Below are 16,946 nucleotides of genomic sequence, written 5' to 3'. Positions count from 1 at the left end.
TCTACACTAAATGAGACACGACTGAGTGCCACAAAAACACATCAAATAGAATGGTTGTTTTATTGTCGGTTTTGTCAGAATGTTTTAGGCTGCTCAGATTATTGTAAGAGGCTCACTGTATATACGCCCTTATGATTGGCCATTATTGGCCTTATGATCACACACTGTACAACACATAGACTGTACAGTGTTTCTAGTGAACTCTAGAATAGGGTCTGTGTGCAGTGTAGCCTATAGAAGCCAAACAGCTATATTTCTCATTCTGTCTTGACACACAAAGCACCAAGCCTGTTCAGTCCAGCAGCGAGACAATAATAATGCTGCCTGCTGACACAGAGGAAATGTCCAAAATCTCTGGTTGCCCACCACCGGCCTCATTCAAGTTGACCCGCAGGTACAACCCGAAATCTTTCCCCTGTTTATTTCACCCCACCAATAGAAGAGAAAATACTGTCATAAAATAGGCTATAATTCAGTGAGAGATGTTGGCCCGGCCTACTCAGTGTCATTCAGCGCTCTGTAATTTAATTTAGACAGACAGACAACTGTTGCAGTTCATTTGGAGTATACAACCATAACACATGTAGCTATGGTTATTTTACTGGTGTGTGTGTGTGTGTGTGTGTGCATGTCTGTGTGTGTGTCTGGCAAGATATCTACAAGTAGGCTTAAAAGGGCACATGTAAACAGAATAGCCTAAATGTATCTTTAAAATTATCCCAATTTTGTTCTCTGAAAAATGACCAAAACAAGTATTCAGACCCCTTGACTTTTTCCACATTTTTTTACGTTACCGCCTTATTCTAAAATTGATTAAATAAAAAATGTCCCTCATCAATCTACACACAATACCCCCATAATGACATCACAATACCCCCATAATGACATCACAATACCCCATCATGACATCACAATACCCCATAATGACAAAGTGAAAACAGTTAAGACATTTTTGCAAATGTATAAAAAAAAATGGAATTAAGCTCAGGTGCATCCTGTTTCCATTGATCATCCTTGAGATGTTTCTACAACTTGATTGGAGTCCCCCTGTGATCAATTAAATTAATTGGACATGATTTGGAAAGGCACACACCTGTCTATATAAGGTCCCAAAGTTGACAGTGCAAGTCAGAGCAAAAATCAAGCCCTGAGGTCGAAGGAATTGTCCGTAGAGCTCAGAGGCAGGATTGTGTCCAGGCACATATCTGGGGAAGGTTACCAAAAATGTTTTGCAGCATTGAAGGTCCCCAGGAGCACAGTGGCCTCCATCATTCTTAAATGGAAGAAATGTGGAACCACCAAGACTCTTCCTAGAACTGGCCTCCCAGCCAAACTGAGCAATCAGGGTTAAAGGGTCTCGTCAGGGAGGTGAACAAGAACCCAATGGCCACTTTGACAGAGCTCCAGAGTTACTCTGTGGAGATGGGAGAACCTTCCAGAAGAACAACCATCTCTGCAGCACTCCACCAATCAGGCCTTTATGGTAGAGTGGCCAGACGGAAGCCACTCCTCAGTAAAAGGCACATGACAGCCCACTTGGAGTTTGCCAAAAGTCACCTTAAGACTCTGCGACTATGGGAAACAAGATTCTCTGCTCTGATGAAACCAAGATTGAACTCTTTGGCCTGAATGCCAAGCATCACATCTGGAGAAAACCTGGCACCATCCCTATGGTGAAGCATGGTGGTGGCAGCATCATGCTGTGGGGATGTTTTTCAGCGGCAGGGACTGTGAGACTAGTCAGGATCGAGGGAAAGATGAATGTAGTGAAGTACAGAGAGATCCTTGATGAAAACCTGCTCTAGAGGACTCAGGACCACAGACTGGGGCGAAGGTTCACCTTCCAACAGGACAATGACCCTAAGCGCACAGCCAAGACAACGCAGGTGTGGCTGACAAGTCTCTGAATGTCCTTGAGTGGCGGAGCCAGAGCCTGAACTTGAACCTGATTGAACATCTCTGGGGGGACCTGAAAATAGCTGAAGAAGACCCGAGGCTGTAATTGCTTTCAAAGGTACTTCAACAAAATACTGAGTAAAGGGTCTGAATACTTAAGTAAATGTGATATTTACGTTTTTTATTTATAAAAAATGCCTTTGCTTTGTCAATATTGGGTATTGTGTGTAGATTGGTGAAGGGATCTAATCTTAATCCATTTTAGAATAAGGCTGTAATTTAACAAAATGTGTAAAAGTCCTGATAACACCTTTAAAATGCTGATGTGGAGCTGATGATTGAGCATATCGATAACGGAGTTCAAACAGTGAACTCGCACTGATGCACATAATCTCGCGATAACTCCTCCCCCATGCAGCATCACTCGGTGGTGGTGCCTCTCCTCCCGCTGCTTCCGTGGGCGATGCGATCCCCTTGCTGTAGATTTGATTGACTGGAAACATGTCGGTGTGGTGGTGGGAGCGACCCGGGATGCAGCTGCTGGCAAGGGAGACGGGGAGTACCTGTACCCAATCCACACAGCATCACCTTTAAAATTATTATATGACGATGCTTTAATTTAATGGATCCGTTTATGTTATTATGATGCGTTGGTTTTTTATTTGAAATGAATAAACAACGCTCAATGGATTTATTACCTGAGGCTTGATCGGTTGTGTTCTGATTTTTGTTTCTGTTGTGGAGGTAGCCTACGCTATCTGCAGATTGTGTTTGATGATATAGCCCTCAGCATCAGTACCAGGTTCAATCAGAAACACCTTGATGAACCACCACCAGGAAATACAAGGACTGTTGCAATGGAGTCGCCTTTCACATAGATCACATCTCATCTGTAAACCAATGTACATAATATAATATACCACCACGTTTGCTGGCGTTTTGCAGGTCGCTTTATTTCATGGAGTTTTTTCCACCTTTATTTTCTGAGTAGATTTTTTTTTGAAGTACACATAAATAAACGACCACAGCTCGCAAGCAATGGACGAGAAGAATATGACAAAAAGCGACGAGCAGCGTCTGAGTTTGCAAAAAGCCTTGCAGCAGTGCGAGTTGGTGCAAAATATGATAGACATAAGCATTTCCAGCTTGGAGGGATTGAGGACCAAATGTGCCACATCTAACGACTTGACACAGAAAGAAATACGAACGCTGGAGGTAGGCAAAAGCACCCATTCCGTAGAATGAAAAAGGCTACTGCTGCGCTGAGGCTGCTAATCATGTATTTTGATCAAAATCACTGTTGGGTTGGTTGTCACGTCTATCATAGCCTATATCAACATCAAAGTACATTATTCGATGTCGTTAAAATGGTTGACTATATCATTGGAATACTGTCCCCCCCCCCCCCCCCCCCCCCCCCCCCTATGTTATACAGCCTAGATGTGTTTTATGCAGTGTAATAAATGAAGAAAAAGCTAGCTGCAGTGAGCAGGCTGTTGTGGTCTTGCGCATTCTGCAGGTGGTAGAAAGAAGGTGGTTTATTCAGCTGTAGAACTCTTCTCCATCAGAATTCTCCCCGAGAACGTTGAGGCCTAAACACTTTCTGTTTACGATTCATCATCACTATCATCATCAGTAATATGCTCTGCATATCATCAGCTAGATTGCAACAACTGTTATGCAAGTGTGTATTAGTGAAATTGAGATCCGATTTAATTGGCCCACAGGGTATTCCATAAATTGCGTTATGTAATGGACATGATGTTATCCAAAGACAGTGTAATGTTTTTTTGTATTTTTTTTGTATCAAAACATAGATTTGTTTGCCAAATGAATAAAATGGGGTCTGGATACATTTCAGGTGCACTTAGGCCCTAAATGGTTTAAAGGACAGAGATTCCTGTGTATGTTACAGAGGCGGGTGATTTTAAACAGAATACATGTAAACAGAGGTCCGATGTGATGGGACTTGATGATGTGCGAGTTAAAAAGGGCACCATCATTATCCTCAACATAATGAGATGACATAGGCCTGTAATAGATGTGCAATGAAGTTTTAGTGGCCACAGCTGGAGGAATAGCAGGCCTCTCTCTATATACTGTTTATTCATTTACTCAATCATGTAGTTTTCCCACTGATACAAGGGAAAAAATCCACGTCTATGCCTCTCGTATGGACTTGATATATATAGGCACACCATTTTACAATATTTCGTCATTTGAAGAGATATGTAGACCTAGTTGCTTGAGTTGAATTGAATTTCAGAGAGGAGTAGATTGAAAACATACACTACATTAGGCCCTATAGCTAGGACTACAGTACATTATGGCCACTCGTTAACTTAATAGTCTACCTGTTTGGGTGAATGGAACATGCTGAATAGATTCCCCATGTTTAGCTAGGTTACAAGTATTTGATCTAACAAATGTTCACACACAGTTTATCGTTCCCCACTCCCTAGCTACCAACCAAAAGCACCACTTTGAAATGTACGCCTAATAGTTTGACTCAGGGAAACTGTGCTGTGTCATGCAGGCACAGCATCTTCAGTCAGGAAAAACATGGCTGCACTCAAACTCTAAAAAGACATGTCTGCCATTGACATGTGGCCTTATGGCCCTGTTAAGTTAGGTGGTAGGTTTGCTGTATGTTTGCACATGCTGTCATGCACACTGTTTGGGCCTTCTGAGGCAGAGGGCACAGTACTAGAGGATTGGGCAATCATATTTTGTAACATTTTACATTATGTTGCTCTTCTTCCTGTGTAGTTCTAATAGCATTATATTAGCATGTTGTTATAATGTATTCATGGAGGGCCAAACGTGGTTAAGCAGTTGCCTCTCACAGATTTTAGCCATGGCATGGGTCAGGCTGTTGATGTAAAAACATTATTAATACATTTCATTTATTGATTGACTGTGTTGGACAAGGTCTTTACATTAGATACAGTTAAAGGTGCAATCTGCAATAGATACATTCATTTTTGACTTTTAAATTAATTAAATATAACCATTGATTCTTGAAGAATATCATTTATAAATGCCTCATGACTCAACTGTTGTATTCCATCAGAACCCAGAATAGAAACTTGTTTAACTCCAATGTTTGTAAACAATGTAATGTAAACAAACACAGCATAGCCTCAAAACATGTTTGTCTATGAATTTGACAGTGGTTACATTTCTGCAGCCTACCCCTTAGCTTTTTACCATAACAGTGGTGGGGCGTCATCTTTGGTATTGTTTGAACTGCAGATTGCCCCCTTTAACTTGTCTTCTCCAGGCCGGGTCAGGTTTCTGGCAGGTAACGTTGCACTTATAGTAGAATCATGCACTCGTTGCACCCCATAGTTCATTCATGATTTTTAACTTGCTGCACTTGTTGCATCTCCAACAAAGTCCTGTGTTAACACAGACATATGCAATATTATAGAAACAACTATTTTCAATTGTGAAAGCATCTGACTATTGCAACTGTGATTTTTGACTTTGTTTGTAAAATGTCCCCCTGCACAGTTCAAGACATTGAAAAGTGTGTTCTTATATCACAGGTTATTATGAGGGAGAAATTCAATATGAGGAACATGAGGAATGTTGGGTTCACTTTGATTTACCACTTTTAGCACAAAAGTGCTGTCTTGACTTACTGTGCAATACTTGCTGAAGGACAGTTTAACTGTTGTTAAACAGAACATACAGTAATCTACAATGCAATACAACTTCATTGATCGATTTGGGGTTCCTGAATGTTTGAATGGCTCATCTATTGAACTGTGGGCCAGTTTCCCAGGCACAGATTAAGCCTAGTCCTGGACTAAAAAGCTATTCAATAGTGATTCTGCTTTGTTTGGCAGTGTCTCTCTGTTGTGAAACAAGGTGCATGTGGGATAGGGTCGGACTTTACCATATCACATGGGATAGGGTCAGAGTTCAGACTATACCATATCACATGGGATAGGGTCAGAGTTCAGACTATACCATATCACATGGGATAGGGTCAGAGGTCAGACTATACCATATCACATGGGATAGGGTCAGAGTTCAGACTACACCATATCACATGGGATAGGGTCAGAGTTCAGACTATACCATATCACATTGGATAGGGTCAAAGTTCAGACTACACCATATCACATGGGATAGGGTCAGAGTTCAGACTATACCATATCACATGGGATAGGGTCAGAGTTCAGACTAAACCATATCACATGGGATAGGGTCAGAGTTCAGACTACACCATATCACATGGGATAGGGTCAGAGTTCAGACTACACCATATCACATGGGATAGGGTCAGAGTTCAGACTACACCATATCACATGGGATAGGGGCAGAGTTCAGACTACACCATATCACATGGGATAGCGTCAGACTATAGCGTATCTCATATGCCTTTTTCATCATAGGAGATGTGTCTCAAGTTAAAAACAACCCATCCGAGTTATGAGCAACATCTTTTCCCTAGTTACGAAGACCAACACCTTTTCCCTAGTTACGATGATCAACACTTTAGCCCTGGTTACAATGACCAACACCTTCTCCCTAGTTACGATGACCAACACCTTCTCCCTAGTTACAATGACCAACACTTTTTCCCAAGTACGATGGCCAACACCTTTTCCCAAGTTGCGATGACCAACACCTTCTCCCTAGTTACAATGGTCAACACCTTCTCCCTAGTTACAATGGTCAACACCTTTTCCCTAGTTACAATGGCCAACACCTTTTCCCTAGTGCAGACAAAACATTTCTGGCCCTACCATGGGAGCAGGTCAAATATCAGCTCTCCACATCCCAATGGTAACCATAACCTTTGGCTCAAAAAACACACTCACTAGCACCAGTGTGGAAAGACAACAACCTTCACACAAACCAGTGCTTACCTTTGTTTCTCTGGTTGCATTATATGCTACTGTACTGTACTGACCCACTGTTTGCCATTCACCCCTTGAATAAATGAGCTGTATTGGACCTAGTCCGAGTTCTGAAAGTATTCAGACACCTTCCCCTTTCCCACATTTTGTTACGTCACAGCCTTATTCTAAAATATATATTTTCTTTAAACATATCCTCATCAATCAACACACAATACCCCATAATGTCAAAGCCAAAACAGGTCCTTGTGATGTTTCTACAACTTGATTGGAGTCCACCTGTGGCAAATTCAATTGATTGGACATGATTTGTAAAGGCACACACCTGTCTATATAAGGTCCCACAGTTGATAGTGCATGTCAGAGCAAAAACCAAGCCAGGAGGTTGAAGGAATTGTCCGTAGAGCTCCGAGACAGGATTGTGTCGAAGGCACAAATCTGGGGAAAGAGTACCAAAAAGGGAGAGAAGGGCCTTGGTCAGGGAGGTGATCAAGAACCCGATGGTCACTTTGACAGACCTCCAGAGTTCCTTTGTGGAGATGGGAGAACCTTCCAGAAGGACAACCATCTCTGCAGCACTCCACCAATCAGGCCTTTATGTTAGAGTGGCCAGACGGAAGCCACTCCTCAGTAAAAGGCGCGCTCTCTGTGACCATGAGAAACAAGATACTCTGGTCTGATGAAACCAAGATTGAACTCTTTGGCCTGAATGCCAAGCGTCACTCACATCTGGAGCAAATTTGGTGACAGCATCATGCTGTGGGTATGTTTTTCAGCGGCAGGGACTGGGAGACTAGTCAGGATCGAGGGAAAGATGAACGGAGAGAAGTACCGAGAGATATTTGATGAAAACCTGCTCCAGAGCACTCATATGACAAAGCAATGAGAAAAAAAATATATATTTTAGAATAAGGCTGTAAAGTAAACTTATGGGCGATTCACTATATATATACACTACCGTTCAAAAGTTTGGGGTCACTTAGAGATTTCCTTGTTTTCGAAAGAAAAGCAATTATTTTTGTCTATTAAAATAACACCAAATTGATCAGAAATACAGCATTTTTTAAAAACCTTTATTTAACTAGGCAAGTCAGTTAAGAACAAATTCTTATTTACAATGACGGCCTAGGAACAGTGGGTTAACTGTCTTGTTCAGGGGCAGAACAACATATTTTTACCTTGTCATCTCAGGGATTCGATCTAGCAACCTTTCAGTTACTGGTGCAACGCTCTAACCACTAGGCTATGTAGACATTGTTAATTTTGTAAATGACTATTGTAGCTGGAAACCGCTGATTTTTAATGGACTATTAGGCATACAGAGGCCCATTATCAGCAAACATCACTCCTGTGTTCCAATGGCACGTTGTGTTAGCTAATCCAAGTTCATAATTTTAAAAGGCTAATTGATCATTAGAAAACCCTTTTGCACGTATGCTAGCACAGCTGAAAACGGTTGTTATGATTAAAGAAGCAATAAAACAGGCCTTCTTTAGACTAGTATCTGGAAAATCAGCATTTTTGAGTTCGATTACAGGCTCAAAATGGCCAGAAACAAAGAACTTTCTTCTGAAATTCGTCAGTCTATTCTTGTTCTGGCCAGCATCCCGGAGTCACCTCTTCACTGTTGACGTTGAGACTGGTGTTTTGCGGGTACTATTTAATGAAGCTGACAGTTGAGGACTTGTGAGGCGTCTGTTTCTCAAACTAGACACTAATGTATTTGTCCTCTTGTTCTGTTGTGCACCGGGGCCTCCCACTCCTCTTTCTATTCTGGTTAGAGACAGTTTGTGATGTTCTGTGAAGGGAGTAGCACACAGCGTTGTACGAGATCTTCAGTTTCTTGGCAATTTCTCGCATGGAATAGAATTCAGTTCTCAGAACAAGAATAGACTACAGGCCATTCAATTACAGGCCATTTTGGCCCTGTAATCAAACCCACAAATGCTGATGCTCCAGATACTCAACTAGTCTAAAGAAGGCCAGTTTTATTACTTCTTGAATTCTTGCTTCTTGAATTAGAACATATGTTAGCTGTGCTAACATAATGGCAAATGATCAATTAGCCTTTTAAAATGATAAACGTGGATTAGCTAACACAACGTGCCATTGTAACACAGGAGAGATGGTCGCTGATAATGGGCCTCTGTACGCCTATGTAGATATTCCTTTTTCCAGCTACAATAGTCATTTACAACATTAACAATGTCTACACTGTATTTCTGATCAATTTGATGGTATTTTAACAAAAAGAGAGCTTTTCTTTAAAAAAACAAGGACATTTCTAAGTGACCCCAAACTTTTGAATGGTAGTGTATATATCTACATTTTTTAAAACATGTTTTCTCTAAATAAGCTTTGTTGTACAATTAAAGGTCAAACACAGTCAGCAAATAATTGAATGAATTCAGAGCTCGTGAAGTTATACATAGGCTGAATATATGCATTCCACAACCATATGACCCACTAATTATTTAATTATTTAATAAAAATAGTTGTAGCTGCTTTTTTTGTTGTTGCAATGATCACTGATCTGGCATTTTTTTTTGTTACAAATTTAACCTGAACCATGCATAATGCACAATCACTAACAATGTAGTAGGCATTATAAAAAGATGAACACCATTCTCAAAAACAACCTCTCTAGCACAAGCCCACGTGCTAGTAAGTAGCCGGGCTAATATCACGTTTAGCCAACTTGGATCTAGGTATAATTTCACAAGCTCTGAATTCGGTTAACAAGGCAAAACAGTCGAATTGTTATGAACACACCCTTCTGCCCGTCTCCAACTTTTTGAACAGCATGCCTGTCTACTTTGTTCAAAGTTGAAATCAAGTGGCCAACCATATTTCTCAGAATGAGAACGAGTTGATGATTCCTTATGTAATTGTTTCATGCTTATTGCACATATATTAAACAGACTAAATAGCTAGTATAACAATCGTTATTTGACTACAATGCTGCTGGCGATACATGGTACCGTAAAAACTGAGCATTCATTTTCCAGAATGAATGTTCATTGATATAGTTTCGACATTTGAGGAGTTCAAACATATACAGGGTATCGTTAGAAATGTTAACTTATCCTCTATTACAGTAAAATAATGTCTCAATGTGTGTTGGTGTCCATATGACCAATTCTGTTGGACCAAACCTCAAAAGCAAATAGCAAGTGGAAAACGTTCGTCAGACAGGAAGAAGTGATCTCTCATCTTTGTTGTTGGGAGTGGTAGAGGGAGGGGCTTGGGAGAAAGAGGCGAAACGCGCCAAAATCTGTCCAAAATAAACCCAATGCGTTTCTATGCGCTTATTTTGAACCTATTGTCGCCTGTCTTCCCGCCTTTGGGACAAGGACTCCCATTGTTAGGGCGGAGACTTGAGCAACTCGTCATTATATCCAGATCTCTGGTGTAAATGGGAAGGTGAACAGCACAGAAGGAGCGAACGGGACGAGATCAAAAAGACAACATGAACGTGGATATAAACGCTCATAAAAACGAAAAATACAAAAAACTCGATTCTGCGATACAGGCGCAAAAACATACATTCGAATTGATCGAATTAATTGGATATATCGCCCAGTCCTAGTTAATTTGTAAACATATGATGTCTTCATTTTAAGCCTATCATTTCAAATCAAATGTTTTTGGTCACATACACATATTTAGCATATATTATTGCGGGTGTAGTGACATAGTTGTGTTCCTAGCTCCAACAGTGAAGTAATATCTATCAGTTCACAACAACACACACATATAAAATCAAAATAATGGAATTAAGAAATATATAAATATTAGGACGAGCAATGTCGGAGTGGCATTGACCAAAATACAGTAGAATAGAATACAGCATACATATGAAATGAGTAAAGCAGTATGTAAACATTAAAGTGACCAGTGATCCCATGTCTGTATATAGCGCAGCAGCCTCTTAGGTGCAGGCTTGAGTGACCGGGTGGTAGCCGGCTAGTCAAGAAGCTATACATGGTGTCGCAGGGCGTCCAGTTAGACTGCTAGCTGGCTGCAATAATTTAATTACTTGTTCAGTAATTAAAGTTGGAAATTCAAACATTGCAGATTGCAAAATTAATGTGCAATACAATATCAAATCAAATGTATTTATATAGCCCTTCGGCTGATATCTCAATGTGCTGTACAGAAACCCAGCCTAAAACCCCAAACAGCAAGCAATGCAGGTGTTGAAGCACGTTGGCTAGGAAAAACTCCCTAGAAAGGCCAGAACCTAGGAAGAAACCTAGAGAGGAACCAGGCTATGAGGGGTGGCCAGTCCTCTTCTGGCTGTGCCGGGTGGAGATTACAACAGAACATGGCCAAGATGTTCAAATGTTCATAAATGACCAGTATGGTCAAATAATAGGTCTGGGACAGGTAGCACACTACAATGGCATACTAATCAGCTACCAATTGTTTTATATGGGGTAACATGGGGTAAACGCCCCCCTACGATCAATGTCTGTTTGCTGACAACAGCAAATATGTTTGGAGAAAAAAATTGAAGGTGGATGATGACCATGCTTAGGGTAACAAATTATAAAGGAAAAAAAATGGCTACAGTTGACAGATTTTTAGTTATTTAATAAAACATGGCAGGCCTTAATGCCTGGCCATTTTCAATAGCTTTCAGGGCACAACAAAGTGCCTCTTCGCCATAGCCACCCCGATCAGATATTTTCTTGTAAACTCTCATCTTTAGAACGCTGGATAACTGACCCCTAACCCCTATTCTGACCCTAACCTAACCCTAACCCCTATTCTGACCCTAATCTAAACCCTATTCTGACCCTAACCTAACCCCTATTCTGACCCTAACCTAACCCCTATTCTGACCCTAACCTAACCCCTATTCTGACCCTAACCTAACGCTAACCCCTATTCTGACCCTAACCTAACTCTAACCCCTATTCTGACCCTAACCCCAACCCTGGCCCCAATTTGAACTCTGACCCCTAACCATAATCATGCTAACTGGGGGTTATTAGCGTATGCTAACTAGCTGGCTAGCATGTATTTCCCCTCAGACTTTCTGCTAGTGAGGCTGCAAGCTAGCTAACTGGGGGCTAGCTAGCTATCTATGCTAGCAGGCGTTAGCTTATGCTAACTAGCTGGCTGGCATTTATTTCACCTCAGACTTTCTGCTAGTGAGGTTGCTAGTTAGCTAACTGGGCTAGCCAGTGCCTAAATCACAGCTAGACTTGCTTGGGCGAAGCCACATGAGCAATGGACATTAGACTGGTGGAAATCTGTCCTTTGGTCTGATTCTTGAGAGTTTTAGTTCCAACCGCCGTGTCTTTGTGAGACGCAGATGAGGTGAACGGTTGATCTCTACATGTGTAGTTCCCACCGTGAAGCATGGAGGAGGAGGTGTGGGGGTGCTTTACTGGTGACACTGTCAGTGATTTATTTGAGAACTTGTTCTCAACTAGCCTACCTGGTTAAATAAAGGTGAAAAAAATAAAAATTTAGAATTCAAGGCACACTTAAGCAGCATGGCTATCACAGCATTCTGCAGTAATACTCCATCCCATCTGGTTTAGTGGGACTATCATTTGTTTTTTTAACAAGACAATGACCCAACCCACCTCCAGGCTGTGTAAGGGCTATTTGACCAAGAAGGAGAGTGATGGAGTCCTGCATCAGATGACCTGGCCTCCACAATCCCCCGACCTCAACCAAATTGAGAATGGTTTTGGATGAGTCGGACCGCAGAGTGAAGGAAAAGCAGCCAACAAGTGCTCAGCATATATGGGAACTCCTTCAAAACTGTTGGAAAAGCATTCCAGGTGAAGCTGGTTGAGAGAATGCCAAAACGGTGCAAAGCTGTCATCAAGGCAAAGGGTGGCTTTGAAGAATCTCAAGTATATTTTTGGTTTTGTTTAACACTTTTTGGGTTACTACATGATTCCATATGTGTTATTTCATAGTTTTGATGTCTTCACTATTATTCTACAATGTAGAAACTAGTAAAAATAAAGAAAAACCCTTGCATGAGAAGGTGTTCTAAAACTTTTGACCGGTAGTGGACTTTATGCACAGTAGCTTGCGAGGTCATGATGAGTGCTCTGTTGCATTTAGTTGGAAAACATTTAGTACTTTCTAAACTTTGTAAACTTTCTAAGCTTTGAAAACGTTCTAAGCTTGGAGACCTTAAAATACAGATGATGAGATTGAAAGTCATTTTTTATTGTAGGTAGTTGGAGTCTTTGTAAACAACCATTGTATAGCTTCAAAATATGTTTGATCTAATGCAGCCTTTTTCAAACGGGACACCCAGCCATTCCATGTATTTGAACAATTCCAGAGCTAGCACACCTGATTAAACTTGCCAACTTGACTAGGTGAATTGCCAACTTGACTAGGTGAATTGCCAACTTGACTAGGTGAATTGCCAACTTGACTTGGTGAATTGCCAACTTGACTAGGTGAATTGCTAACTTGACTAGGTGAATTGCCAACTTGACTTGGTGAATTAGTCAGAATGTGAATTGACTAGTGAATTGTCGACTTGACTAGGTGAATTGCTAACTTGACTAGGTGAATTGTCGACTTGACTAGGTGAATTAGTCAGAATGTGAATGGACTAGGTGAATTGTCAACTTGACTAGGTGCATTAATCAGAACGTGAATTGACTAGGTGAATTGCTAACTTGACTAGGTGAACTAGGTGTGCTAGTTCAGGACACAATTGTGAAACATCTGTGGGGCCAGAGGAGAGGTTTGAAAAGCACTGCTCTCTTAATATATAGATGGTGAGTCCTTGCATCCATAGCTGTGTAACCCATTTGGCTTGTGCTTCTCCAGCTCTAACTCACACATGTCCCTCTGTCCCCCCCTGCAGGGAAAGCTGGTGAAGTACTTCAGTCGCCAGCTGTCCTGTAAGGTGAGAGTGGCCTTACAGGAGGACACCACTGAGCTACAGGACTTCCCCCGTCTGGGACACTGGTTCCGTATAGTCAACCTGAGGAAGGAGGTCACTGAGGTACTTTGATTTGCATCTACGTATCACAATCACTGTGAGTAAAACCTTCTTACAAATAGCCGATGGTCTGCAAAATGTATGACAATAAAATGAAAGGGAAAACAGTACATTTACATGTTAGTCATTTAGCAGCAGTGTTGGGGTCAATCGCATTTAAATTCCAGTCATTTAGCAGCAGTGTTGGGGTCAATCCCATTTAAATTCCAGTCATTTAGCAGCAGTGTTGGGGTCAATCCCATTTAAATTCCAGTCATTTCAGGAAGTAAACAAAATTCCAAATCCCAATTCCACATTTTCCTTTGAAAATTGAAAAGTTTTTACGAGGGTTGGAATTTAAATTTTATGTGTACTTCCTGCTTACAAGAGCGGTCAGGATGGTGGATCAGACTAACGCCTCATCATAAACAAATATTACTTTCAATTTCTATAAGCCCAACATAGTCTTCTTCCATTGCCCAAAACACATCACTTCCTGAACCTTCTCGAGTGCTACCTTGTCTCTCTAGCATGCATTGTTGTTACTAGCACTTACTTTGCTCATAGCTACTTTTATGGATGAAAAGTTTTACTTACTTCAACTCTGATATGTGGTTGTCTAGCTTCATTAAGATGAATGCATTAACTTCAAGTCTCTACAGATAAGAGCGTCTGCTAAATGACTGACATGTCAATGACCCCAACCCTGTTTAAACACTCTTATCCAGAGTCCCATACAGTTAGTCATCTTAAGGTAGCATTCGTCTTAAGGTAGCTAGGTGAGACAACCACATATCACAGTCAGTCACAGTAAGCAACACATTTCTAAAAAAAGAAAAATAATAATAAGTAGCTATCAGCAAAGTCAGTGCTAGTTAGAAAATACAAGTGTGGGAGCACGTTTCTGTCTTCCCTGGTCATATGATCTTTTATTTTATATACCGAACAAAAATATAAACACTACAATTTCAAAGATTTTACTGAGTTACATGTCATATGAGGAAATCAGTCAATTGAAATAAATTCATTAGGTCCTAATCTATGGATTTCACATGACTGCGAATAAAGATATGTATCTGTTGGTCACAGAAACCTTAAAAAGAAATGGGCCTCAGGATCTCGTCACAGTATTTTTGTGCATTCAAATTGTTATGGATAACATGCAATTGTTTTCGTTGTCCGTAGCTTATGCCTGCCCATACCATAACTCCACCGCCACGCCACCATGGGGCACTCTGTTCACAACGTTGACATCAGCAAACCCCTCGCCAACACAACGACATACACATGGTCTGCAGTTGTGAGGCCAGTTGGATGTTCTGCAAAATTATCTTAAATGACTTTGGAGGTGGATTATGGTAGAGAAATTAACATTAAATTCTCTGACAATAGCTCTGGTGGACATTGCCGCAGTCAGAATGCCAATTGCATGCTCCCTCAAAACTTGAGACATCTGTGGCATTGTGTTGTGTGACAGGGATGTAAACTCTTTTGTGAACAACATTTGAGAGAAATAAGATTTTTGTGCGTATGGAACATTTCTGTAATCTTTTATTTCAGCTCAAACATGGGACCAACACTTTACATGTTGTGTTTATATTTTAGTTCAGAGTATAATCTAAAATTCCTGATCTTATATCAGCATTCTCTGATACTCTTGGTAAATACAGGTCCAGCGGTATCAAACTCAATTTCTGTGTGTGTTAGTTTGGGCACTTGTGTGTTAGCCTGGGTGCCAGTCTGTTTCTGCTCTCTAGCCAACTCCTGATGGAATCGTCATGATAATGAAGTAGGCAGAAGCACAAACAGATCTGGGACCAGGCTACTTGTCTGTGTGTTCTGTAGGAGATGGGTCCAGGCGAGGTGACTCTAGAGGGGCTGTTGGAGATGAGTGATGAGGAGGTGTGTGAGGCCATGGAGAAGTTTGGAGCCAACGACGAGGAGTGTGCCCGGCTCAATGCCTCTCTGACCTGCCTAAGGAGGGCCCACAAGTCAGGTAGGAACCCTACACACTTGGAGGGAGAGGGAGGAAAGGTAGACAGTGGGGGCAAGCCAGGTATTTATTTAACTTTCATTTAACTAGGCAAGTGTGTTAAGAACAAATTCTTATTTACAATGACGGCCTACCCCGTCAAACCCATGCGCCGCCCTATGGGACTCCCAATCACAGCCGGATGTGATACAGCCTGGATTTGAATCAGGGACTGTAGTGACGCCTCTTACACAGCGACGCAGTGCCTTAGACCGCTGCACCACTCGGTAGGGCCCCTAACACATGCCGTCTCTGAGGAAGGGAGAGAAGGAGGGAAGAAGGGAGGGGAGAGAGGGGGAGGGCACTCTGGGACGTAACTCACTCCTCTAGGTTGTTATTGCCTGAGTTCATGGGGAGTTTTCAGTTAGTTTATACAGTAGCCTTGTATTACTATCGCGATCTCGCAAGCTTACATAAATACTCTGAGTGTACAAAATATTAGGAAAACCATCCTAATATTGAGTTGCACCCTCCTTTGGCCTCAGAACAGCCTCAAGTCGTTGGGGGACGGACTACACAGTGTTGAAAGTGTTCCACAGGGATGCTGGCCCATATTGACTGCAATGCTTCCCACAGTTGTGTCAAGAAGGCTGGATGTCCTTTGGGTGGTGGACCATTGTTGAAACACACGGGAAACTGTTGGGCGTGAGAAACCAAGCAGCGTTGCAGTTCTTGACACACTCAAATCGGTGCGCCTGGCCCCTACTACTAAACCCAGTTCAAAGGCACTTCAATCTGTAGTCTTGCCCATTCACCCTCTGAATGTCACACATACACAATACATGTCTCAATTGTCTCAAGGTCCTTCTTTAACCTGTCTCCTCCCCTTCATCTACACTGATTTATGACAGGTAACCAACTGGCAGGTAGCCTAGTGGTTAGAGTGTTGGGCCAGTAACCGAAAGGTTGCTAAATCAAATTCCTGAGTTGACTAGGTAAAAATCTGTCGTTCTGCCCCTGAACAAGGCAGTTAACCCATTGTTCCTAGGCCATCTTTGTAAATAATAATTTGATCTTAACTGACTACCCTAGTTAAATCAAAAAGTTTACATCAATTTTGGATCATAGCTTTCACCTGAATTCACTTTGTCAGTCTGTCATGGAAAGTTCCTAATGTTTTGTACACTCAGTGTGTTTCGCTACAAGCAAAACATATTTATTTAAGCTCACG

General features: G+C 41.5%; 1 protein-coding gene across 4 annotated transcripts in view; it reads left to right on the top strand.

Annotated features, from left to right (window-relative positions):
• Window positions 1-2,357: 2,357 nt before the first annotated feature.
• Window positions 2,358-16,946, top strand: part of LOC110535114 (kinase suppressor of Ras 2) — a 128,045-nt gene continuing 113,456 nt past the window's right edge. For 3 of the 4 annotated variants that reach the window (XM_036936321.1, XM_036936322.1, XM_036936319.1), the window contains exons 1-3: window positions 2,358-3,111; window positions 13,627-13,767; window positions 15,589-15,739. In XM_036936321.1, coding sequence (XP_036792216.1) covers window positions 2,935-3,111; window positions 13,627-13,767; window positions 15,589-15,739 — 469 coding nt within the window. In that variant the 5' untranslated portion in view covers window positions 2,358-2,934. The remainder of the gene's footprint in view (window positions 3,112-13,626; window positions 13,768-15,588; window positions 15,740-16,946) is intronic. The other variant, XM_036936320.1, reaches the window with a different exon arrangement.

The sequence above is a fragment of the Oncorhynchus mykiss genome, chromosome 11 (assembly GCF_013265735.2).
Source record: "Oncorhynchus mykiss isolate Arlee chromosome 11, USDA_OmykA_1.1, whole genome shotgun sequence".
NCBI lineage: Eukaryota > Metazoa > Chordata > Actinopteri > Salmoniformes > Salmonidae > Oncorhynchus > Oncorhynchus mykiss.
This window is presented reverse-complemented; position numbering and strand designations above follow the sequence as displayed.